This window comes from Adelges cooleyi, unplaced genomic scaffold (assembly GCF_023614345.1).
Source record: "Adelges cooleyi isolate 19-005CV unplaced genomic scaffold, UGA_ACOO_1.1 ACOO_flye_CR_arks_rails_tigmint_CR_PRNA_651, whole genome shotgun sequence".
NCBI classification, from domain to species: Eukaryota; Metazoa; Arthropoda; class Insecta; order Hemiptera; family Adelgidae; genus Adelges; species Adelges cooleyi.
The window spans coordinates 14,937,134-14,964,345 of record NW_026096352.1 but is presented as its reverse complement, the minus strand read 5'-3'; the positions used below and the strand labels follow the sequence as shown (position 1 = coordinate 14,964,345).

Below are 27,212 nucleotides of genomic sequence, written 5' to 3'. Positions count from 1 at the left end.
AGCCATTCCGTTAAAAACAGGTTTAGTTATGAAAATCAAACGACTCACAATACATATTTATGCCGACGGTCCGGCGCAGAGTGGAATCTTTAATATTGTCCGTGCTAGCCGTACACACGTATGAGCTGTTTGCGTGGCTCCGGTCCAGCCGTTTGATGGTGAACTTCCTTACTGTCACCGCCGAACCGTCTGCGCCGAAAGACTCTTCTTCCGTTGAATCGGTTATCTCGTCAAGTGAAGACATCCCGCCGTGCTTTACCGAATACCATCGTACCCGCGGTCTTGGTTTCCCTAAAACAACCAATGTCTTTTATAAAAAAAAAAAACCCCTAAAAAAAATATTTGATTCGGGAAACTTCCCAAAACGTATAAAAAATATATTCTACTCATTGCGGGCGTGTAACAATAGATAGAAATATAATAATATTTTCTCATTCATATTTACACTTTTCCAAATTGATTGTGTCTTAATTCTATAATAATTCTTTGCTCCTGAAGGCTCAAAAGTATGTTATATTGCATTGTGTATTGTGTGAACAATATTGTTTCGTCCTAACTAAGCGTTATTGTTTTATCAGGAATTTTTTATCAGTTTAACATGTCGTCTTTAATAATTACAATATATCAATCAAAGGCTGTTGTAAACTGATTTGAACATCGCCATACCCGCAATGGCTCGCCCATCCAACAACGGGTTCCGCTAATTCATCACCCAAGTACAGCCGAACCACTGTTTTAATAATTGTCCGAGCTTATAGAACGAAATTAATCGTTAAAAAAAAAAATCTATGTTTTATTTTAATATTCAAGTTATTCCTCACGCGTTGCGAAGGGCGTTTAGTTTGCATAAAAAATGTCTGTAGCATTTTTCACTCCAAAAATATAAGGAAATCGTCCGTATTGTCTGTTCAATAAAAAAACTTAATGTTTAGCTTAATTATCCACTAATAATCCCGACGAAACGGAATACCTCTTCGGTGAAAGCTCTTGAATGACACTCTCGTTTAATCTTAAATCGTATAAAACACTACAAAAACATATTGTAATAAATTTCAAATGAAAACTCACGTTCATCCAACAATAGTAGGCACTCAAAATGCTCTGAGCACTGGGAATCTAAGGGGAACGCGTCGGCATACACTGTGGTCTCTGCTTACATTGTTTTCAAGTGTTAAGTCAAGTGACAAATCTCACGGTGTACTGTGTTGAAGTCTACCAATCGTCGTTCGTGTTTAGTGTAAGAAATTGTTCTGTTGCGACCAATTTAACTATAGGGTTTCTCCAATAGCAACATTATTCACAAAGAAAATTTAAATTTTCAACCATGATTGGTTTTATTCGTCGTTTAAAGTAAAATCCATGATTTATTCCTATACAACGGACTCGGACCTCGTCATTAAATAAATAAAAACTCATTTTATTGTAAAACCACTAAAATGCACATAACTTTATTTCGGAAAATAGCCAAGTATTAGTCTAAAATCCCCCCCCCCCAAAAAAAACGATCGAAAATCAATTTTTCAAGTAGACCTAGGAAACTGAAATCTTTACTGGGTAATACAAATATAATATACTACCACGAAAGTGTTTTTTTTTTGTAATATTTTACCACTATTAACTATAGTTCAGTACTTGGGGATTTCTATTTGTTTATTATAAAATACAATTTTGGATATTGATTGAACTACTCAAATTGTTTTCAACATTATTTCATAACATAAACTTGTGAACATATGTTTATACTTAATTTTTTTTTTTTGTAATAAGTAATAATAGTCATACCAAAAACGTAATTATAGCACTAAAAAATGTCTACAAAACTGAAAAACTAATCAAAACTATTAAATTATATTTAATTATGTTGTTAAAGATTTTAAACAGGTTTCAGCTGTGATACTTGCAGATTACGAAGTTATATTAATTTAAAAATGACTTGAGTAGTCTAAATTCAGAAAAGACGACAAAATGTGATAATATGTCCAATTTTAGTTTAAAATACTAAGCAACCGGCCAAAAACATGATTTTGAAGTCGCACTGTAATCAAATTTTACCTCAGACTTACAACACGCCCCTAATTTGGTGGAAGGAGCGGCAAAGGAGGCATTTTTCTAAATTTTGCACAATTTTTACATACCAATTTATATGTTTATTAGGTCACTGAATTCACATTTCACCTCAGATTTACAACAATTATGTCATTACTTTTTTTTTAGACATTTTATTTAAATAGATGACAGAGGTGAGTATTTTTTTGATATGTATATCTGCCTAAGTATATTGTAAATAAATTTTGAATTCAGCTGCCCCAAAAACATAATATAATCGATGTGCAGCTCAACATTTTTCTAAATTCGAAAAAAATCCCTCCTCGGGGGGTGAATTGTATTTCATACAACTTACATAATAAATACAATTGTATTTCAACTCAGCGACCCCCAAAGCATGAGTATAAGTTTGTTATATATTTTGAGGTTTTCTAAAAAAATACATTTAGGAGACGTTATTTTCGATAGTTTTTTTTTTAAAATTTTTTTTTATTTTAGACCACCGCGTAGCCGGTTGTTGAGAATTTCTTCATCTTGGTACACTCGACTCGCCCTTCGGACATTTCAGCATGTGTCAAAGGAGGTGTCGTTTAGCCTTGGAAATGCGAGCTACACATACGGTAGGTACATTCTACTATTAGGGCAAATACACAAAGCGGACGAATTCGATACACGCACGACGGTGGTGGGCGAACCGTGACGGAAACGTTCGGAGAAAAAAAGGCACAAGAAAAGAAGGTGTATACCTACGTCTTAAGCAAATAGCTTGTTCGTAATAACACCACCGACTTGGACGGTGCCAATAATAACAGGGTGTCGCTCCTTCGGGCCATCGACTACTTAATGATGGTACCTACCGTTCGGCCGGCTATCGAATAAAGATAGGAATTTTTTTTATCTCGGTTTTAGTATTTCTATTTTTTTCTTGTAAAAAGTATTTCAAAGATACACAAAACTGTTGTACTACTTTTGAATTTCCACCTATGTAAATAGTATATAATCATCGTCACACATACAAGTATTTCTATGAAAAAGTCGGACAAAAGTGAAAATCAATAGCAATGCCCGACAAATATAATATTTTTCTTGTAGCTTAATAACCGATTTGTCGAATTGCATCGATAAAACAGTTCCCCAAACTTTTCCCCTTCTCATACATTAAGTCGAAAATTAATTGACGAGAATCTAATTATTAAATTTTGCTCTCTGTGCTAATTTATGGTACTGTTTAAGTTGGCATTTGTATTATTTTTTGTTATAATCTATTTTAACTTTACACAACCGTTGAGATATTGAAAAGAAAGGTATGTTCTTTATATTAATACGATTTTTAATTATTTTACAAGCTTAATTAACGAGTTGACAAACATTAATTTACAAAAAAAATGTCCGCATCTTCAAGTCCAAAAATCAGAAAAATAGTAAATATATAGTAAAAGTGGAAAATCCATTTTAAAACATTTCAAACCTAAAGTTGAAAAAAATGCATACCAATGTACAACGCAGTGTTTCGTATCGGTCGTACAGCAACATTTCATTAAGAATTTAAACATTCTTTAAACTTAAAAGTATTTAAATACATGTCAAACTTTTATCTAATTACGATAGTTGGTCATTTATTATTTTAGTTAATTTGATTTTAATCTATAAAATCTTAAAATTGAAGAAGTTATGTTTTGTTTTTATCTATATTGGATTAATCCTAATAATTATATTTCTATTTTTTTTTTATAAATTCTTCATTGTTTGTTAGGGATTTTCCAAGAGCGAGCTTTACTCTTTAATTGTGTACTTAAGGAGTTTCGAGGAAAGAATATCGACGAAAAGCTTTGTTGATGGATCAAAAACTAATGATGGAAATGACTAAATTGTTATTTTTTTTCTCTCAAACAAACCATTAATTATCATTAAATATTGCTTCACATGTGTCTTTTTTGACCACTCGAGTACTTGAAACAATTTCGTCCAACTTTTTCATATAAATTCATTCTATGTGCGACGTTCGGTTAACCACAAGATTATGATATATAATATGTAAGATATTATGTTGGACCTATTTACGACAACGCTGTTTATATATTACCGTGTTGTGTTTATGACCGTGGTCGTGTAACATATTTTACGCCGTTAGGTACGGATTTCTACAGTTTCGCTTCGATCTAACTTCGTATCCACCTGGTACTATTATAATGCCGACCTACAGCGTCTCGGGGGACCCAGAAATGTTTACTAGCAATATTAATATATATGTATATATATATATAGTAGAACAAATAACGAGCGAGCCAAAGTTTCGCACTGCTTATAATGATTACCCCACGAACGTCGTCGTTATTACTGATTAGACGACTCGGCGATTCGGACAATAACAAACATCCTCTAACCCTCTAATCATATAGTAATATTATAATTGTCCTATACGAGAACACACTAATTATTATCGTTGCACATATAACGTTATGTCGTAGGCGTTTCGCCGCCGTTGCAATCAGTTTCGCCGCCGTTTACCCCGTGGAATTAGATTAATTATTTAGATGCCTACTCATCGGTTGGAGATAATATATTAATAAATGAAAATGTAAAATTGACCCTTCAAACGGCCCGAACCGATACATATTTTATTTCACCCCACTCGGGGTGCTACGGATGGATATCCTTATAACGTTCCATGTATATTTACCTCCTCGGACCAGACACACCAACACCAAGCGACCGCCTTCCGGTACCGGTCCCACGTCGTCTTGGTCGTCTTCAATTTCCGTTATCTCTGCCGTGACCGTGCCCGTGTCGTAGGTTATCGCCATTTTGTCCGGCGGCACTAAAGCAACCAACAAGATACCAAATGTTAGCACACGATGATTACAAAAAAAAAAAAAAACAATTTGTCGCCTTAGGTCGGACTAGTTGTAGAAATTTGTTCGCCAACGTGAAAACCGCAAAGCTGGACGAATTGATGATACGATTTGTTAAGAAAACGCAGTTAATTTAAAGAGGGGGAGGGGAAATGAATATTATATCCAACATAATGGTGTGTGTGCAATGCCACAGCTAATAACCGCAAGTGTGCAGTCAATAAAATAAAAATGATCACTTAACAGTAATTGAATCGCTTCGTGCAAAAAGGGCGTTAGTCCACGTTTGAGCGAATATGTGATGATTACATAACAATGTTACTCTTTATCGCCGTTCTTAGACCCATCGTTTCGTGTTAAAAAAACCTGAAGTCTCATTACTAGAAAACGACCAGTATGCCCGATAACCTCCACGCAGACTAAAACGTAACTGTAATAGAGACTTGCTAACATAAAATAAACAACTTAATAACATAACTTAGCTTTACATATAGAGGTGTTACATATAGGGTGGCTTCCTTTTCAAGACATTCAAGTTTTGTAATATAATTTAGAAAAAAAACCTATTGTCGATATTTTTGTATATTGTTTTTTTGTAAAATATAAAAAGTGTAAGTTTATGATGATAATTCATGAAATAACGAACAGCTAATTAATTATTAAAGTTAACTATGAAACAATTAATGGGTTTCAGTATAGAAATTATAATTTTTCATAATAATTAAACATGCATTACAATATTTCATTGAACTTTTATGATTATAATACACGATATTTATATAAACAACCTTTGGAAAGATGCCAAACACGAAATGTTCAGACTTCAGTGTACACGAAACCTAAATTTAAAAAATAATTATTGATGACATATTTATAACGAGCTCTTGAATTTTATTTCCAAATTGATATATGATATCCGTTCTTTCCACATCTTGAAACTTAATTTAAAATGTCTGTATTTTTTGTTTGATGTGTTGGTTGTCCTGCACTGGAAGTATACAATATTTTTTTATGAAAGGTCTCAACGCAACATAGTTCTTGGCGTGTATAACCTTAATCAAACTTGAGATAAACGGACGAACTTTTGACTTGTAGTCAACATCAAGTTCGCCGATATAAGTTGGAAGAACAAAATTTAAATGTATCGATATTCTTTGTATCACCTCAATAACTGTGCTAAATATTTCACGTCCACTATGCTAGAATGTACACCGTATACCTCTGGCGAAACCAATGTGAACAAATAATTTAATGTGTCATACATGTATTCAAACATCTGCTGACTGTTCAACAATTGTTGATAGATAAAATTGAAAATTTTCCAAGCAATTGCAAAGTCAGATAAATATTCATTGACGTGAATGTTCTTTTCTTTTTCGACATCCGAATTGTCGTTATTTTTGCCACGTGATTGATCATGTTCGACTTCAGTTTTCAATCTCTTATTTTGCAGTATTTTCAGTTTCACAGTCTGTCTTCTACGTTTACTATTTGCATTCCTATATTCCTATTCATTACTACTACTTATATATGAAATGTTTTTTACCAACTTTATGAATGTATCGGTCACGTTCGCGTACACACATCCTAACAAATTAGCGATCATGTAGTGCTTTTCTTACACGCTATGGACATTAACATTGGAATTTCCAATGTTTTTCAAACCTCTATCAATAAATAAATCTTTCGCTGAAAACGCGACACAATGGTTTGGAAATACTGGATGTGTAGCTTGTACGTCGGTGATCTGAGCCCATTTCGAATGGCCCAAAAGTAAAAGGCAAAAATATTTTGTTCACTGTTATAAATTATTACAAAAAAAAAAAACAGAAACCCTAATAACACTTTCCGCGACATGTTATTTAAGCGAAAAACTCTATTCGAATATTTAAAATGTATATATTTTAAAGTAAAGTTTTAGAACGGGAATTTAGGTTTCCTAGTTTCATGCAGTTCAAAGTGCTATGGTGTGTAAAGAAGCTTATATCGCTATCGACTATGTCTAGAATTATTTGCATTTAAGTAGTTGACTTTTAGCTTCGATGCGAAACAGCGATGCTATTTTCATACGTATTGTTGCAGAAAATTTGTCTATAATTTTTCTTACCACATCGCTATTTGTATGTCTGTTATGTTAGGATATGTTATATTATATTGCTAGGGGGAAATCAACCTGAATAAATAACTTAATGCGTCATACATGTAACATCTGTTGACTGTTCAATAATTATTGATACTTAATATTGAACATTTCCCAAGTACTTGTAAAGTGTGTTAAATGGTCTGAAAGCGGTACACAATAATGTAATTCGATATTGACATTGGTCTGTCCGTTTACTTTCTGAGCATCTAATTTGTCATTTATTTTGCCACGTAGTTGCATATGTTCTATTTAAATGTTTTTTTTTTAAGTATAACAATTACATGAATTTATTGATTTTTTTTAAAAAAGGTCTAAGTCTATGATGCTTAAAAATTAATTATCAAGACAGAGTTTTTAAAGAAAACATTTTCTTAAAGAATTTAATTTTACTATCCAATAGCTGTTGACTTTTATGGAGGTCTTTCGTTTTTATACTTCTTTGAAAATAACAAAAGTTCTTTTTGTTTTACCAAAAGTTTTAAGTTATATGGACTAAGAGCCTTTTTGCATGGAACGATTCAATTGGCCCAGAGAGGTAATACAATTTTGTCTTATTAGAAGGGGCAAAAAGCTGGAACATGGTGGGGTAAATGCCTCACATAAATTCAATTTTACACTAGTAGTTTTTTACCAATTACAATTTAATAAACTAATAATTTTATATCAAATAAATGTGCGGAAAATTGACTACACATAGTTGTTATGACAGTCTAAATTTTAAGAAGTTTCTTTACGAAAGTTTAAAGTTTTATAATAAAATAAATATTATTTAAAACACGTTAAGTTATAAAGTTTAATTAAGTATTAAAGTCATAAACTATTTCGTATTTCACTGCTTAAGTATATAAAACCACAAGTTCTGCTCAGATTATTTTCTAGGTTTAGTGTTAAATTTAACTGTTCCAACTCATCAATGTCAAACCTTAAACAAGTTACAAGCTTTTTTTTTAGAGTTTCAGTTAGCAAACTTGTGTGATAAAACGTGTTAATGTTTTACTATTTACAGGTTCGTTATAAATACTTTAAATAGTAAACATCAAGATTAAAAGTACTATTATTATAAAACTTGTACAATACTCACTCTAAAGAATCCTAAAAATACAATTTTAACATGAGGAGTATGTATTTTTTTTTTTATAATAAACTGTTACTGCAACCCAATACTGCACGTGATTCGTGAAGCATTGCCTTATATAGTTTTTATATAAATTTAGTTGTATAATAAAATACATTATTATAATCATGTAAACATGAAATAGCAACGATAAGCAGGGATTCTTTAGTTGTTACTAAAGACCCGTTGAATCGAACTAATTTAAGATCCCAGATAAAACTGGTAAGGAAAATTTGACAGCTTTCCAAATACATCTCAAAATTAATCTAATTATTTTCAAGGCGACAAATTTATAAAAAACAAAAAATTCTAGGCTAAGAAATTAATTTTATTACTATTTTTTTTTTATTCTCACCGATCACTCGTAGGATTATTCTGTAATTCCGCGTAGGCGCATCCTTAAAGTCCACTCGGCACCTGTAGGCGCCCCCATCTTGTTCCGTTATGTTAGTGACCTTGAGAGCAGCTCCATCGTTCTTATCCGGTATTCCCTGGAACGCGGACGAAGAGTCCTGGTCGTCTTCCCGGTTCAGCTGGCCGTCGTCGTCATCAACGGGAGTCCCTCGGGATAGTAATTCGCCGGCGCTGTTGAACACCACAAACGACGCCCTAGCCCCGAAACCGCCGTTTGTCTCGTCCGAAGACCACTTCAGCGCACTGGCCAATGGTCGGCCGCGCACGTCAAAACTTATAAAAAAAAACAAAATGGTACTTCATCACAGGACTCCACAATAGTTAGCCATACTACAAGAACAGAAGCAATCAGCATATATTAAGATATAAAAGAAAAGCACATTGATTTCTCCGCTACACGGGAAAACATAGAATCATGTATCCCGTTGACAGCTGTCCTTTATCACTATTATCTTATCAGAAGCTGTTATTAGATGTCTCTTATCACTGATGACTTATCATCTATCTCATACACGGTTATAGATAACCGGTTTATCTATAACCGTGGTCTCATACCACTATTTTCTTATCACCAATCGTTTATCAGCTGTGTTTTATCACCATCCGAAATCAGATGTTTCTTATCATTTCCGGAAATCTGACCTCCATAATCATTTGCTCATCTATAGCATATCACATATTACTTGACGTGACGCTAATAACTATGGAATAACCGTGAAAATAAATGAAAATTATACCGTTGACACCGGAGCCTCGCTGTATAAACCTTGTTGTCGCGTTAACTGGTTTTACTGGTATTACTATGTGCTGGCACGGGGTAAGTACGAAACACCAAATGAGCATTACTAAAAAATGTGGCGGTCATAGAATTTCTCATGAATTATCACGACGAGCACAACAAATAGGACAGAATGTCGTACTCTCCATACATTAACGAATGACGAGCACGGTTGTGTTGTTCGCCGACGGCTAATTGCATAACAATGTACCTAACTATTCGAGTAGGGTATTGGACCAAATGTACCGACTATCGTTATGCCGCACCGTGTTGACATTTCACAGAAAACACAGTTATTACCATTACATTCCATTTTCATACAAAGCGCCGGCGTTACCTGTAAATAGGTTTGCCTCCCGTCGGCAACCTGTCCGGCTTGTCGTTGTGGTCATAACGCAACGGCGATAACTGACGGCTGTGATACTTAAACCACAGCACCATGTAAGCCCTGTCCTCGGATTTCTCCCCGGCTGCCGTGAATGCATTTTTGGGAGGTGAAGGTAATAGATTGTTGACACTGCCACCGCCGATATCGCAAGGCATCCAAGCGACAGACCCGCGGACGGCAGTCACCACCACAGTGCTCACTGCAAAACAGTTTAGACCAAAATATTATATTACACGGTAAAAATGTCTAGGCAATAGATATTGCAAATTAGTACGCCGTACACACAGCCCGGGTACAATCAGATATACATAATTATATTGATGAATGTATACAACTTAAAAAATCTTATCCAAACACGAGTAATGCGAAAATAACATAGTGACTGAAAAATTGTGCGTTCCACCGCAGTTGCCATCGAGTCACACCATGGACTAATACTGCCTACCACTACTGATAACACTTTGAAAACTATCCAAAATAGTATGACCTTTCATCTAACACGGTCGTCGGTTAATATGTAAATCGGTCGTTGAAGCGATTCAGCTACTTAATCGCCTTCTCCCTAGGTTAACAAAACCATCTCGGGTCCACTTATCATCCAATTCAGGGCGAAGTGAACAATTTTGTTTGTCGACATCGATTAAGCGAAAAAATATATTACATAATTTAGCATGTTTTGTGTATTGGAGAAAATCGAATAACAATCCATGACTGCACACTACACCGTGAGGCGATTCAAACCACACATATATATGTAAGGAGATTAGACTAAGGAGAAATAGGGTAGACTATCATATCAAGAAATATGATAGTGGTAAGCATGATGATTGTAAGCCCTTTGGGGCGTATATGTCCAGTAAGTTCCCACACTATCCAGAGTCCACTGGGACATTGTTGTGTTAAGTACAGGGCGATCAGTTTAACGTGAGGCACTCGTTTCCTATTAAAACGATTGCAGTGTTGTAGTTTTTTTATTTTTTAACGACATTTACATTGACGGCTATATTACAACAGGCTATGGAGCGTACACACATAGTATACGGTAGTTTTATACATTTTGCCCGAGCAGTTGGCCTGTAATTTACACATTTAAAATATACCTTTCTCGAGCGGTTATATGTATGTATACATACGGCTCGTGTAAATGGTAGAAAATAGAAAACTGATAGCGGTCCGGAATAGGTGTGTGTGCGTACTACACATACAACAGTAAAATATATTATGCTTATATATTATATATATATATATACATATTATATGGGCGATATTTTGTTGCGTAAACGATTTAGCCGGCACCGGCTCGATCAAAATTGCGGCGGCGGCAGTAGCGGCTTTGCCCGTGTGGACGTGGCGAGCCCACGTGTGTGTGTGCGCGAAATAGCCCATAGGATAGGCAATAAATAACATCGGCCCAAACGGGGGGGTGGGGTGGCTGTCGTATTTAAATTGGACATTACCATTGGGCGAGGGAAAAAAGCAAAAAAAAAAAGTGGTGTTACCGGGCGGCGACGGCGTAAAATAAATAGTACAAAACTATTTTTTATACGGCTGTCGCGCGTGTACAGCGCCACGGCCGGGCGATGACGGTGATAATACTCGAGTGTGTGTGTGTGCATGTTATATATGTAAATATTCAACCATAAAGGTGTTGTGTTATACTGCACATAGGTATTTATATATGTACACCCATATAAAGCGCACAATGTGTTTGATTTGACGTTGACTTTCGGCACGCCAACGCCAAGTAGTGGATTCCAAAGCCGTATTCAGCAAGGGTGAGGTGACCGAGGCAATTGCTTCAGGTGCCATAGCAGTGGGGGCGCTAAGCTAAACCTTGACAAATTTTTCAAACCAAAAAAAATTGTTCTACCTTATTTTCAGACGGCACTTAAAAAATAAATTGGTTTTAATTCTTCAATCGCCTAATATTGTTATTCTGTGCGTCTGATAATACTACTGCTATTGTTATTTATATTGTTGAACATTAATGCTTATAAACATGAAAAAGACATCAACGGAGCAGAATTTATTGATGAGATTTCCAATTTTCAGTGCGCAGTGCTGTCAATTATTCATGACCCTGTTAAATCTGCAACAGTTCTTGCATTACTTCAGCTGATTCAAGATGACAATTTTTAAAAGAATCGTATCCCAACATAGATATTGTATTTACAATCGTATTGACAATGCCTGTTACTGTAGCCACGCGCGAACGTAGCTTTAGCAAACATAGACTCATAAAGAATTATATAAGGTCAGCTATGGGCCAGGACAGACTATCAAAAATGGGCTATTTTATCTATAAAAAGTCAAGTTGCTGAAGTTATTGATTTTATTTGCGATTATGCAGCAATCAAATCGAGAAAAATTTAATAATTGTGATTTTGAAAAACTTTGTATGTTTTTGCACAATGCTCTTCCATTCACAATACTATTCAACTTTTTTAGGGGGGGGGGGGGGAGCACATATATTAAAATTTACCTCAGACGCCAGAAGAGCTTGATACGATTCTGTAGTATATAATATTATTATTATATGCGCTGTTGCGGCAATGAAAAATTGACAGCGAAATCACGGTCCAACGACTCAGGTAATCATCGCTTCGGTTCGGGTCGGTAAAACGAATGATATAGTTTTCGTTTAAAAATTATAATAGCGTCGGTTTACTATAATATTATATACTTGAATAGAGTTGATAATAGGTACAAAAAAAAAAATCCCCCAGTATAGTACAAACCGAGTACTGTCTAAACCGGTACAGTAAAAAAATACACGAACCACAAGATATCTCATTGTGTTTAATTAATGATTGAATTTTTTTTTCACAGTGGTTTTGTATAAAGCGATGTTCATTTTCCAAAAATTTGAAGTTATTAAAGTTTCTGGGTTAGGCCAGGAGAAAAAGTGGAGTGTAGTATTATTTTTATCTGCGCGCACATCCCAACCAAACATCCCTTTCAGTCCCAACTTTTTAACTCTTATAACTTTAAAAATAGCTTTGAACAACTATTTTGCTTAAAATGGACAGTCAACATTTTTAGGAAAATATTTTTAATTTAAATAGTTCATAAAGTATTATTATTAAAATCAAAGTAGGAAAGCCAGTACGCAATGTGGTCGGGTCACAGTGAGGACGGAGCTGTTGGGGCTGGGCTGGTCACAAGTCCACATGCATTTTTACACCAGAAAGTGATCACATTCAAATAAACGCTTCACTGTAAATCTATTAATAGTAAGTTTAAACCAGTACAGTCCAAATCAAGCACAGTATAATCCAGCATAGTAAGAAATTATGAAAGTGAAGTGCAGTGTCCACACAGCCACATCAAAGTGTCAGGATGAATTTGTTGAACATTTAGTCCATTAAAGTATCGTTTAGGCATGACTATTATTAGTTTTATTATAAATGTTCAGACCACCTGAATATTCCATTTTTTAAGTCTAGATAATGCCTAACACTGATGTAGAACTTTAGTGTGACATTAGAGTTTGCTACACCGTTAGTGAAAACACAGGACATACAACGGAATTTTGACTTTTATTAAATTTATAAAACTATATCGAAAACAGAAAATCAAATATATATATTTTACAATATTTTAAACATTTTAACGTTGTATAAATTAATGAATTTTGTTAAAATTATTTACTGATTACTGACTCCATAAAGAAAAATAACATTTGTAATTATTTAATATACTTGTAATACCTATAATTTTGTTAAATAATCCACAATGATTTTATTTCTTTCGGACAAAACTAACTGGTCGTTAGCTTTATTGACAAGGTTCTACGTCGGGATGACAAAAACCAAGTTGGATGATGTGTTTTTCGACGAAATCAATGTACATATCTAATGTTTGCAAATAGAAAGCGTAGATGTAATCTGGGTAATTTGTTCTACGATAATCGTGCATTACATCAGTTATATCGAACAAATTGAATTCTGGTTTACACGTAGAACGTAAAAATATTTGTAATGATTGAGCACCTGTGGTAAAAAATCCGTTGATAATAGAGCCTCCTTTTATATGTGCATCGAATTCTACGGTGGTTCGTACATAAGGAAAATCTTCGACCGGAAGTAGGGCTCGATAAAATTTGTCGTTATTGAAATCGTTATGGATTATTTCATTGATGCTCCTTAATGTGAGGATCAATTTTAATATGACGGTTTTACTTCTTCCGACAATCGATTTAAGTCTGTTCTTGCAAACGTCAGACATAATGCCAGCCAGCATGGTTCCGGCGTGTTCCAATCTGTTGCATTCGTCGATGATTTCAAATGTCAATAAGAAAAAATAATTCAATCTTAGACCGTAAGCGCAGCCCATCATCCGAGACAACATTTTCAGCTTATCCGTTGTTGATATTCTATTGTTTTCATTCCACAACGTGTCTATTTCAAACCATTGACCGTTTAACTCGAACATGTTGAACCACATGATATCCTTCCAATGGCGTTCTTGTTTAACATGGTCGTACACAATGGTCTTACGAAGCACTTTCGGGGATGCCACCGTTGCATTGTGCAGACACGCCAAAACAAGTGGAACCAAAAACATTGTGAATGCGATTTTTCCCATGTCGAGAATTTTAAACTTAACAATTTCACTTGCTCAAGCAGTAAAACATACGTGTCAAAATGAAAAAAAAACTGAATGTCGAGACAATTTCGATCCGTGTGACGTTGTAAAAACCAGTATGCCTCATTGTTTGCTTAGTATAATATGCGTTATTAATTAATTACACTATTTAACTGTTTAAACGTCAATTTTCAACCCATACACGACTGTGGTAACACATTTAATGGTTTTAACAAAATGGATTTACACATTTTTTAAATACTATATGAACCGAGATTCGATATTCCATAATAGTACCTACACTTGTGTTAAAACATTTTGTATTTTGTCGCCGCTTTCAATAATTATATTAAAACTATTGAAATATTGACCTGTAGGAAAGAGTTCTATAAATGATTGTGTACTACCGTCAAACACTATCAGGCTGCTCTCCATTTAGCTTTTTTTTTGTGATCCAAATTACTCGTGTAACACTTTGACAGATCCAAAAATCATAATATGCCAATGGTACTTTGGTGAGTCAAAAGTAGAAAAAGGCAACTCCTTCATACTCAACACGGGGAAAGCTCAAAAAAAATTTAATTAGTTTTTCTACCGTCAACTTTAATTTACTGTATCATTGCAAAAAACGGTCGGATTAAGTAGACATTGTTATGGCACATTGATTAGGCGTGTCTCCATTCACACGTTATCTTATACCCACCCAAATATCGAAAAAAAAATATATAAAATTGTCAATGTTAGAATTTCTCATTTTCATTGTGCCTTTCATAGTATTAATTTTTATATTACAAATTCGAAGGTTATTGTAAATCATTAAAAGCTGACAATTTTACCGAATCAGATATACTTTTTAAATAAGATTTGCGACTATAGAAATTATGTTATTGTATAACTAGGTACTGTCTTTAATAATCCGTAAAACAAATATTAATAATTAATCAAAATTAAAAAAAACCTTGCACGAACGATTACACACAATGACTTCGTGTATTAAGCATAATATATTAATAATATTGACGGATGTCGATAAAGCAAAAGGCCTCGAGTTAGACTGAGCTGACTGAATGTGATAAAATCACTTAAAAATAAACGTTTCGATGAGAATCTGTAGGAATATACAACTACTGATAAGTGATAACAATATTGTAATGGCAAAATTGATAATAATGTACTCAATATTGTATTTTTACTATTAGGGTTGATCGTTTTTCTGCAATCATTTATTGCCGTTGTTACTCATATATTGTAACCAACGATATAATGCAAATATATTTCAGATACCTATTGACTGTTGATCCACTCTCTTTCATTGCAACCCACAAACGTACAACCGCCAAAGTGTAATTCCCCCATTAGTTTTGTGTTTTCTTTAATGAAAAAAAGTTTTGCTACGGATTTGTAAGACATGTAATTGTATATGACGCTATAGCTTTATTCTAGAAAATAATCTTTGGGATACTGAAGAAACATAATATTCTTTAATATTCCCTAATTTTTTAATAAAATTAATAAAATATTTTTTTATAGAATTGGACATTCAAAAAAAAAAATACGTTAAGTGTTTTTTTACATTTTTAAAAAACCAGCTTCTCCCTTCAAAGTACTACGCCGAGTCAAAAATTGTTTTGATCGTTTTACTCTTAAACCAAAAGGAAAATACGATTTTACCAAGACAAAGTTTCTTTTTCTTTTATTTATTTAACTACACTTAACCATTTTGAATATCAATTACATAGCAATTTTTTTTTTCTAGAAATTTAAAAAAAGAAATCCTAACTGTACTCATTCCATTTTTGAACAATGCTGAAAACATTTGGTTTGAGTATCCAATTTTACAATAATTCCGCTGTTCATCATAGCTCCACGGATTGTGATTCTTTTATCACGGGCCATTCAATAACTCATAGGATATAAAAAGAAATAAAACTTTATTTTTTAATGTTATCTCAGTTTTTCACAAATTTTAATGTTCCTGCTTAAATTAGTCTTTTTTGTAACAACCTTTGGAACTTAGTAAATAGTAACGTAAAAATTAATTGTATTTTTACCCCCTCCACAAGAAAAATGGGTAAATAGTACATGTCGGAAAAAACAAGTGTCTGTTAAATGGAAAATATTTTCCGACTTCTTTTGGCTATAGTCGCAAAGGTATTCTTCATTGTCCATTTAAATAGCATACAAGATATCCTATGTTTTTTACTTATTTCGCATAACATTATACATTTTTTTTTTTTTTTTATTATATTTTAATTGTTTCAACATAATCTTGTTTTTACAATAAATTAATATTATACATTTTCAAGAGATTCGGTTCTAAGTACTGGCGTTAAAAGTCTTACGAAGAGACCTTTAAGATTCATTATATAGCTTTAGCTAATTGTAAGCTTTGAATTCTATCCCAATAATTATTTCTAGAATAAAGTATAGCAACATATACAATTGTCTTGTACAATCTGTAGTGAAACCAAACTAATGGGGAAAATTACACTTTGACGGTTATGTAAGATTGAGGGTTACAATGAGTGAGAATGAATGGACAGTCATCAGGTATCAGGAAATATATTTGCATTATATTGTTGGTTACAATATAATATGAATAACGTCGGCAACACATTATTGCAAAAAAACGATCAACCCTAATAGTAAAAATACAATATTAAGTACATTATCATCATTATTGTCATGACAATATTATTATCGGTTATTATATATTCCTACAGATTCTCATCGAAACGTTTATTTGCAAGTGATTTTATCACATTCAATCAGCTCGGTTCAACTGGACGCATTTTGCTTAATAAATATCCACCAATAATATTTTTATATTATACACTAAAGATAGTAGTTGTAAAATAACAAAATTTCTATACGCGCAAATCTTATTTAAATAGTATATGTGGTTCGGTACACTTGTACCGAATATATCAACTTTTGATGATTTGCAAAAGCCATCGAATTTTCAATGTAAAAAAGTAATACTAAAAAATGAGAAATTCTAACAGTGACAATTATTTTATATCATTTTTTTCTTCAAAATTTAGGTGGTTTTAAAAACGTCTACTTGATCCGACCGTTTTTGCAAAGATACAGCAAGTTACAAAATACAACATAACGTTTAATTATGCTGCTTTGAATGTTTTAAAACGAATGTAATATTATCGAATATCAAATCTCGGTTGAAAAAGTATTTAAAAAATGTATAAATCCATTTTGTTAAAACCATCATAGTATGTGCTACCGCTGTCGTGTATAGGTTTAAGATTGACGTTTGAACGTTTTCCAGTGTAAAAAACTAGCGCAGATACTAAGCAAACAGTGTTAAGCCTACTCCTTTGTACAACGTTACATGAATCGAAAATATTTTGACATTCAGTTTTTTTCGTTGTGACACGCATGTCTTACTGCTCGAGCAAGTGAAATTGTTAAGTTTTAAAGAATTAAGATGGGAAATGTTGCATTCACAATGTTTTTGGTTCTACTGGTTTTGGCGTGTCTGCACAATCCAACGGCGGCAGGCCCAAAAAAGCAGCGTAAAACAATTGTGTTTGAAAAAGTTAGAGAAGTAGAAAATTGGCAGAATCTGTGGTTCGAAAAATTCGAGTTTAATGGTAAATTTTATGAAACAAAAACCTTATGGATTTATAACAACAACATATCAACAGCGGTAAGGTTGCAAATGTTAACTCGGATAATGGGCTGCACTTACGGTAAAGAATTGAATTATTTTTTCTCATTAACATTTGATATCATCGACGTATGCAACATCTTGGAAGACGCCAGAACCCCGCAGTCTGGCATTATGGCTGCCGATTGTAAGAACAGACTTCAAGTGATTATCGCAAGAAGTAAAACTGTTATACTAAAACTGATCCTCACATTAAGGAGCATCAATGATATAATCCAGAAAGATTTTGATTACGACAAGTTTTATCGAGCTCTACGTCCGGTCATAATTTTTCCTGATTCATCTAACATCATAGAATTTTATGCATTAATAAAAGGAGGTTATTTTATCAATAGGGTTTTTACCGAAGGTGCTAGTTCATTACACGAATTTTTAAGTTCTACTTGTTTTCCTAAAGAATATGGTTTGTTCAGTATAGTAGAACTAAACGATGAGTACAGAAAAATACCCAAGCCCCAAGATTATTATATTTACGCTTTCTATTTGGATAAATTACATTCGTACATCGATTTCATCGAAACACACATCATTCAACTTGGTTTTAATCACCCCGACTTAGAACCTATTGAAATTAACTAACGATCAGTTAATATCGAGTCCTTAAGAAATAAAATCATTGTGGATTATTTAACAATAGTATAGGTATTACAAGTATAATAATTTATATAATTTAATAATAACAAATGTTTTTTTTTATTATAGTAACTATATTAATTATAGTAATCAGTAAATAATTGTAATAAAATTAATTAATTTATGCAATGTTAATGTGTTATAAAGTTTTGCTAAAAATATATGTTTGATTTTATGATTTCAATAATTTCATTAATAAATGTAAAAATTCCGTTTTATATCCTGTGTTTTTATTAACGGCATAGAAAACTCTAACGCCACACTAAAGTTCTACATCACTGTTAGTAAAGCTATAAGTTTTAAGCTGAATTTTTCACATATAAAGGATAAAAGCATGAAAGAAGTCATGCCTAAACGATGAGTGTGAACCAAAAGTTCAATAAATTCACCCCTTTGCAGTGAGTACCTCCGTTTAATAATTTATTATTGTGCTGGTTTACACTGTGCTTGGTTTGGACTGTACTGGTTGAAACTTACTATAAAGTGTTTATTTGAATGTGTTTTCATCACTTTCAGGTGTAGTATGGGTGTAACACGAGATTACATTTTTTTCATAGGGTTTTAAACAATGTTAAAAAAAAATTTAATTTCTTATTAGACCCTATGATATATTGAATGGCCCATGATAAAAGAATCACCCTATATTTACAGCGTGATTCATTTATGATAAGACCATATCATGTACACATGAATAAATTTATAAAAATTTTTAAAAAGTGAGGTTATTGTAAAATTTTGCATATGGTGTATGTATTTCAAAAATGACACCGATTTAAAAAGCAAAGAAAAATGTATAAGATCTTTTATTCAAGTATTATACCTATATTAATAATGTTCGGTTTTTACCAGACTAGTTAGTGCTACTTTAAGGTCACTAAGGGTTTTGCAAACTCTTATAGCAACCTGTATATTAATAAATTTAGATACGCCTGTTAAGTCAGTTTTCTTAGTAATACGGAATTTCATTGAACTCTGAAGTGTACAACATCAATCAAAATATACCATTTCTACAATAATCGTAATGCATTTTAACGACCTATTTTTAGCTTCGATGCGGAGCTGAGAAGATATTGTTTTTACAATGATGTGTTTTTTTTTTTTTTGTGTCTGGACCAACGATATCTCGTAAACCGCTGAACCGATTTCTTCGTGTATCAACTCTATAGATCAAAAAATCATACCTGGAAGGTACTTTTGAAGGCCAAAAATTAAAAAACGTCACCGCTTCCCTATCAAAATCGAAAAATACACCAAATAAATGTACAACATTTACAACTTAAAATTACGATGCTCTATAACTTTTTTAAAAATTGTCGAAAATGTTTCAAATTTATATGAATTGTTTTTGTAACATAGTACTATCGATAAACATTAACAAACCAAAAAAATATCATAAACCCTTTCCCTTAGAAGGGATAGAATTTTTTTCTTTATTTCACTTTTTCAAGCAAAGTTTTAGAGATTTAAATCTGAAAATTAGACCGAAGGTAGATCTAAAATGGAACTATAACATATACAATTTTCTCAAAAATCTGTTGTCAAATTTTTTTTTTATTAAGGAAAACCCCCAAAAATAGGGTAAATTTACACTTTGGCCGTAGCCAGTTTGTAGGTTGCTATGCGTGTGTGAATCAACAGTCAACAGGTAATGAAAATATTTTCATTATATTGTTAATTACGATATATGGGTCACTATGACAGTACATTTTTATTGACAGACGATCGATCCTTTTCATATTCACCCTGCACAAGACTAAATATTAAATTTTAAGTACATTATTGCTGGTCCCACAATATCTTCTAAACCGCTATAACTGGTTTGAACATACTATCTACAGATTCGAAGCATTTATTTAAAAGTGATTTTATCACTTTCAGTTACAATAAAATCTGTAGACCTGTGACCTCTCCGTCCCCACTATGCCCCGACCCCACTGTACTGGCTTTTTGTTATTTAATTAGATAAATTGGTTTATTTTTTATTTATTTTTTTTTTTAATATGAATATCCACGTTTGAATTAATATAGGTTTTGGTTTATCATCGGTTTTGGTGATATCTCTAACAGCTAGTTTTTTTACTAAATGTTTTAAATTCACTTTTTTCTTTTATTGTTTATTATTATGTAAACATGTTTAACAAAAGTATAAAAAAACGATGATGTACAACTTATAAAATTATATATTTTTTAATTTTAACAAAATGTTAAGACTGTAAATATCTAACTATTAAGACATACAAGAATTATTATATTGTTTTTCACATTTAAATGGTACATAAGATAATATATCTTTGGTATAGAAATAATAGATTTTCTCTACATGGTTTTATGCCCACTTTGAATTTTAATAAAATATGATCAATGTATAATATGCATGACGATCTTTAGTAGGGTTTGATTAAAATAATTTGTTTTAATTATTTATAAAAAAAACGAGATTACTTAATTTTAGTGGCTCCGCATCGAATACCTAATCGATTGGAAACAGAACATGTTTTTCAGTCCTTAACAAGTATCAATCATCGCATTAAGCATTTGGATATGTTTTTATCTTTCATCAGCCTGTTCTTTCTTATTTCTCTTTACAATCACTATCATACAACTGAGAACCCTCATCCGTCGGCAGAAATTTGGTGGGACGGGGGGTGGTTTTAAGGTCCTAAAAACATGAATTTAGTGATGTACAAAATAGCTACATTTTCGAATACTATCTTTTTAGCGTCATATGTGTTAAATATATATTATCTAAATTATCCGAGAATTCGCATTTAGATATGTTTTTATCTCTCATCAGCTTGTTCTCTCGTATTTCTCTTTACAATCACTATTCTTATCACTATCATACAACTGAGAGCCCTTATCCGTCGGCCGAAATTTCGATGGGGGGGGGGGGGTATAATGATAAAGGTTTTAAAATTTGAATATAAAAGTAATATAGTAACATTATTCATGACCGGATGTAGACATTTTTAGGTGTTCTAAGACCAATCGTAGGAATATAGATAATAATATAATACAAAAAAAATATATGTATTCATAATAATTTATAATTTTTTTTATTATTACATACATAATAGTATATTATAAATGTATTTACAATTTTCTCATTTCTGTAAATTCTGCCTAACCATACAATATATATATACATTTGTGTCTATATCGAGTATGTTTAATTAACATAATAAAACTCCAAGGTCTTTTATATACTAACGAATTGTAATAGTACATCTACCATTAAGGAGCTTTTTATGTATATTATTATGACTCATATGTTTTTTCATACCGATACGAATTTAAGGTAAATAAAACACAAAAGAAAAAATATTACTAACCGTGTACGCATTTATAACGTACAACAAAAATTAAGAGCATAAAATAAAACCTGACCTAATATGGTTTCGAAACCCAAATTTGGGCAATCCAGTGATCACAGGTAAAAATGCAAATATCGATAAGAGCATTGTACCTAATAGCAATTATATGCTCGAGAATGAATGTTTAGTTTAAGGGTGGATATGATTAGGGTTACGTTTGTTACATTTTTGTTCTAAATGTATTCACTTTTTGAAATTTCTGGTGGAACCAGTTGACATTGACTATAAAATAAAACATTTCAATTAAACAATTTTTAGTCGTTAGATAAAACCACTCTTCTATATTGGAATCTATAATGTAAGAGTGACTAAAGAATTAAACGCTCTCAGTTTGTTAGTTTTACATTCACTGATTACATACTTAACATACTACAATACATTTAAATGAGAATTGCACAAAAGGCTTTGCACATTAAAGGACTTGCTTCCACAAGGAGTTGAACATAAGTAAAAAATAAAGCAGAGTTTAAACATTATGTTATCTCTATAAATTAGTCACAAATATAAAATAGGTTTATTTATTATCCACAAATTACAAAGCAATGAATATTTACAATGTGCATTATTTTTTTGCAAGCTTTAGAGGAACTATACTCATCGATTAATATGTCATCATACTCTAAACTTTTTGTGATGTGAACTTTTTGTATTTAATATAGCGATACTGTTAATTTAATGCACTAAATGATCGCTCTGAAGAGCAGTTTGATATGGGACAACATAAATACATTCTCAGAGCAATATTTACATAAGGGTTTGAAGGGTCTTCAAATCCATCATTTTTAAATGTTAAACACATCTCTATAATTGATTCATTAACAGAAGATGGGCTATGTACAAATATGATGGCGCCTCTAAAAAATTGCCACCCAGAGCGATCGCCCCCCCCCCTCTAAATACTTCACTGTCGTCTCTCTTTGTAAATGTATTGCTATAATAACCCATATATCGTTGTTAACAATATAATGAAATATTTTCATTGCCTATTTACTTACTCACACATAGCAACCTAGAAATTGACTACGGTCAAAGTGTAATTTTTCCCTTATTTTTTTTTTTTGGGGGGGGGGGGTTAATAAAAAATAAGTTTGATCACAGATTTTTTTGAGAAAATTGTGTATGTTATAGTTCCATTCTAGATAATATACTTTAGGTCTAATTTCCCCGACCTAAATCCCTAAAACTTTGCTTCGAAAAGTGAAATGAAGAAAAAAATTCTAGCTTATCTATTGGAAACGGTTTGAATTCCACACAAATTTGGAATTAGTTTGACTTGGTAGTTGTTAAATCTTAAAATTGCGCCAACCAAATTTTTTAAAACTTTTAGCCTTTTTCCCAGGAGGAGGGAGGGTTGTGGAAATTTTGTTGATGAAATAGAAAATGCTAAGGTTATAAGAAATCGAAAATATTTTCGAAAAACATACACTTGTACACACATGAGAATTTTTCAGTCATTATTTTTGCCATGGATAAATTTTCATACATTTTAAGCAGAAAAATACGTCGATCGAACGACAAAAACAATATATAAAATTGTCAATGTTCAATTTCTTTTTTTTTTTTGTGCACATCTTAGTGTTATTTTTTACTTCGAAAATTCGAAGGTCATAGCAAATTGTCTAAACTTGAAAATGTTATCGAATCGTAAATACTAAACCTAAGTATGGCTATCGACGAATATTTTTAAAGAAAAAATCCATTACAATTTGGGTCGGGACTCGAGTTGATTGAATATGATAAATTCACTTTTTAAAAAATTAATTAAAACCTTAAACTGATACTTGAGCACTCAAAACTTACTGGGGCCACTCTAAGGAGTGTCCATAAAAATATTGGAATGATTTGATAATTTTTTTTTTTTTTTGAGATTTAACATGTTATGTGTACATAAGAGTTCTAACTCCAGACAAATTTTCAACTAAAAGGTCCTAAAAACCCAAAAAACAACTTGCATCCCGCCGCAGGGGGGTGGGAAATGGGTCTAACTTAAATTTAAATCTGAAGAAAATATTTTTCTTTAGAAATTTCAACTCGATTCGACCATTTTTCTCGAAATATAGCCGGTAAAAGTTGAAACTTAAAAACTAGTATCGTATTTTTTAAATTTTAACTGTAAAGAAGTGATTTTCTCCAATATTTACTTCCTTAAAGTTGCCAAATAGATAACTTTTGCGATTTATAGAGTTGCTACTCGAAGGCATTGATCCAGTATTAAAAGAGTTACAGTGCATATACAAACACAAAAAAAACCTACATCATAATGCAAATATATTTCAGATACCAGCTGTTGACCCTTACTTAATGCAATCTACAAACATACAACCATAAAAACGAAATAACCCCTAAATTTTAGGGAAAGACAACTTTTTGTTTAATTAGTCAAAACTTAACTATAGCTATAATCTCGAAAATATTTTCATATGCTTCTAATCGCCAGTAGTTAGAACCACGTGTCTTAAAAATGTACTAAGTAATGCTTAATTTAAAAAAAAAAATAGCCCATCTTGTAGTGTTATTTAAATAGATAATGAAGTATACAATTGCGACTAGCCAAAAAATACTTGTTTTCACCGAGATGTACCCACTTTTCTTGTGCAGGCAAAAAAGAACAAATTTTTTGAACCTGTCTAAAAATTATATTCATATTTATCAGACAATAACCAGATATTTATCACTGTAACTATTTTCTGCGAGTTTCTGGAAAAACGGGAGGAATTTAATTTAAAATTTTGAAAATATAAAAGAAAATATAATTAGTATCACTTTGTTCTAAATTTTGTTTTATGCGGTTTGATAATCAAACAAACCAAATACTGTTACTTTTAGTATGTCCATAGTGTTTAAAAAATGTACTTAAATAGCAACAATTGTGACAAAAATTAATTAGGATTAGAGGAAAGAAAACCGGAAGAATTTTAAACAATAACATTATTCCAGTCACTAAAGCTCATTCACAGTGCAAACTAATCACAAAAACAATTTCTGGTTGATAAAATCACTTTGGGAAAAATGCATAAAATTTGTAATGTGATATTACCGCCGATAGAACATTTTATATATTAAAAATATAAAAAGGTACCTATTGATAAAAGCACTGTAAAGACAATGCACATAAAATTAACCTATAACTATTGCATATAGTTCGTAGGAATTATGTCGCACCCTTGGAGCAAGACTGCCACAACTCAAGTTCTGAGGAAATACAACTTAAAGATTGAACATGCTCCCAAATGGTTACATTTAACTTTGAAAGCTTTAATTTTAATACTTTTCAATTATTTTTTTGTTACCCGGTGCTTGTTATTTCAATTTCAAGCTACTTAGTTAAATCTCAGACAGACACCACAATCTTCCTATTAAATTATGATAAAGACAAACATTTTGATCTGATATACCAATACATAAAAAAAAGGAAATGCAGATAATACATTATACTATTTGCACGCCAGGAACTAAGAGAACTTTTTAGACCCTTAGGAAAAGTTTTATGCCTTTCCAGTCGTTATTTTGCTAAATTCGTTTCTTGTGACTACATTTTGCACATAGATAAAGAAAATAAAATGACAAATCGTTGTAAAGCAAACACCCAATATTAATACACGCGTGTCGTGTACCTTCGAGTATATTACAAAAACATGTTATTCTACTATTTTCGAAAAATCAAAATACACTAGAAAATTGATTGATTCATTAAGGACGGGACACTAGTTTTATCTTAAACTAATAGCCTTTTTGTAGCTTTTATAATAATTGAAGACACTTAAGTTGGTGTTATTTTACAATATTATAAAACTATTACTAAACATTTACCTATTCTATTTTTTTTTTCACAGCTCAGTATTTTTACAGAAGCGTAGTGCCAGCAGAAGAAATAATATTCCACTCCGCCCTTCCTCCCGTCCTAATTTTTAATGTTTAATAACTCCCAAAGTAATTAGCCAAAACTGGTTATCGACCGGTATACTATTCAGAAACTAATTCTCAGTTTAAATAGTAAATTAAATATGTACACAAGTTACTGTTTAAGTTTTTAAAAGTTGATAGTCTTATGGGAAATAATAAAAAAAAGGTTAATGTTTAGTAGTTTTATAATATTGTAAAATATGATAACCAAAAATGTTTTCAAAAAAGAAATACTACAAAAATGCAATTATTCTAAAGCGTACTCATTTCATCTTTAAACCATGACGAAAACATTCGGTTTGAGTTCAATACAATTTTTTTTATCAATTTTTAAAATACTCATTGCTGCTTCGTGTTCCGCTCAATTTGAAAATATTTAAAACGGCAGAGACCATACAAGATGGTGGACAATTTTTTAACAAATTAGGGGTTCTGTTTTAGGCCAAGACGAATCAATAAGTCATTAATGATAAGACCATTGAATAGGTGTAAAAATTATTTTGATAATTGAAAGAGGATTTTTTTAATTGAGAGAGTGAGGATTTTGTATAATTTCGCACATTGGCGCATGTGTTTCAAAAGTTACACGGAATTCAAAAGTAAATAAAGATTTATATGTACGATTTTCTTTGGAAGTATTATTTATCGAATTCTCGCCTAAGCATTAACTCGAAAACACAATTTTTTTACTATAGAAAAACACTTGGGTGGTTCGATGTGCGTTCACATTTCCACTGTTTACATAAATTGAAATATACGAATCGCCAAATTCAAGGTCTTAAGAAATTCATGGCCAACCCGACTTATTGACGATATTCTAGAAAAATAAAAAAAAAACAATTTACGTGAATTGTTTTTGGTTTTTTTTTTTGTAATACAATGTTATTTCAAGGTCATTGTAATTTTTCCCGCTTCGAGAAGAGGATTTTAGTGAGGGGTAGTTTTGCAATATCTTATAGCAACTTGTATGAATAATAAATTTAGACATTTATGTTAATCTATTATTTGTTTTTTAGTAAAATAGAATTTGATTGGACTTTGAAGTTTATAATATAATTTAAAAGAGCCGTAGTCTTTTAATAAATTGGATTATTATTATTTGTATTGTTATAGTACATAAATAGTCGCGTTTGCATTAATCGATGTAATTGTTCAGACTTAAACGCCAAAACAGTTTACTAAACAAATGTTTTACTTTTTAGCGGTTTTCGTAGGTCGCAAAAAAGGGTTATGATACAAATAGATATTTTGAAGTGAAAATAATGTATTGCCAATCTTGATTGAACGTGTAT

The 27,212-nt window shown here is 32.0% G+C and overlaps 1 protein-coding gene across 1 annotated transcript in view; it reads right to left on the bottom strand.

Annotated features, from left to right (window-relative positions):
* Positions 1 to 27,212, bottom strand: part of LOC126844878 (uncharacterized) — a 111,078-nt gene that overhangs the window by 5,761 nt on the left and 78,105 nt on the right. The window contains exons 3-6 of the mRNA XM_050583336.1: positions 9,685 to 9,934; positions 8,511 to 8,842; positions 4,727 to 4,864; positions 49 to 291 (exon numbers count right to left, since the gene is read on the bottom strand). Coding sequence (XP_050439293.1) covers positions 49 to 291; positions 4,727 to 4,864; positions 8,511 to 8,842; positions 9,685 to 9,934 — 963 coding nt within the window. The remainder of the gene's footprint in view (positions 1 to 48; positions 292 to 4,726; positions 4,865 to 8,510; positions 8,843 to 9,684; positions 9,935 to 27,212) is intronic.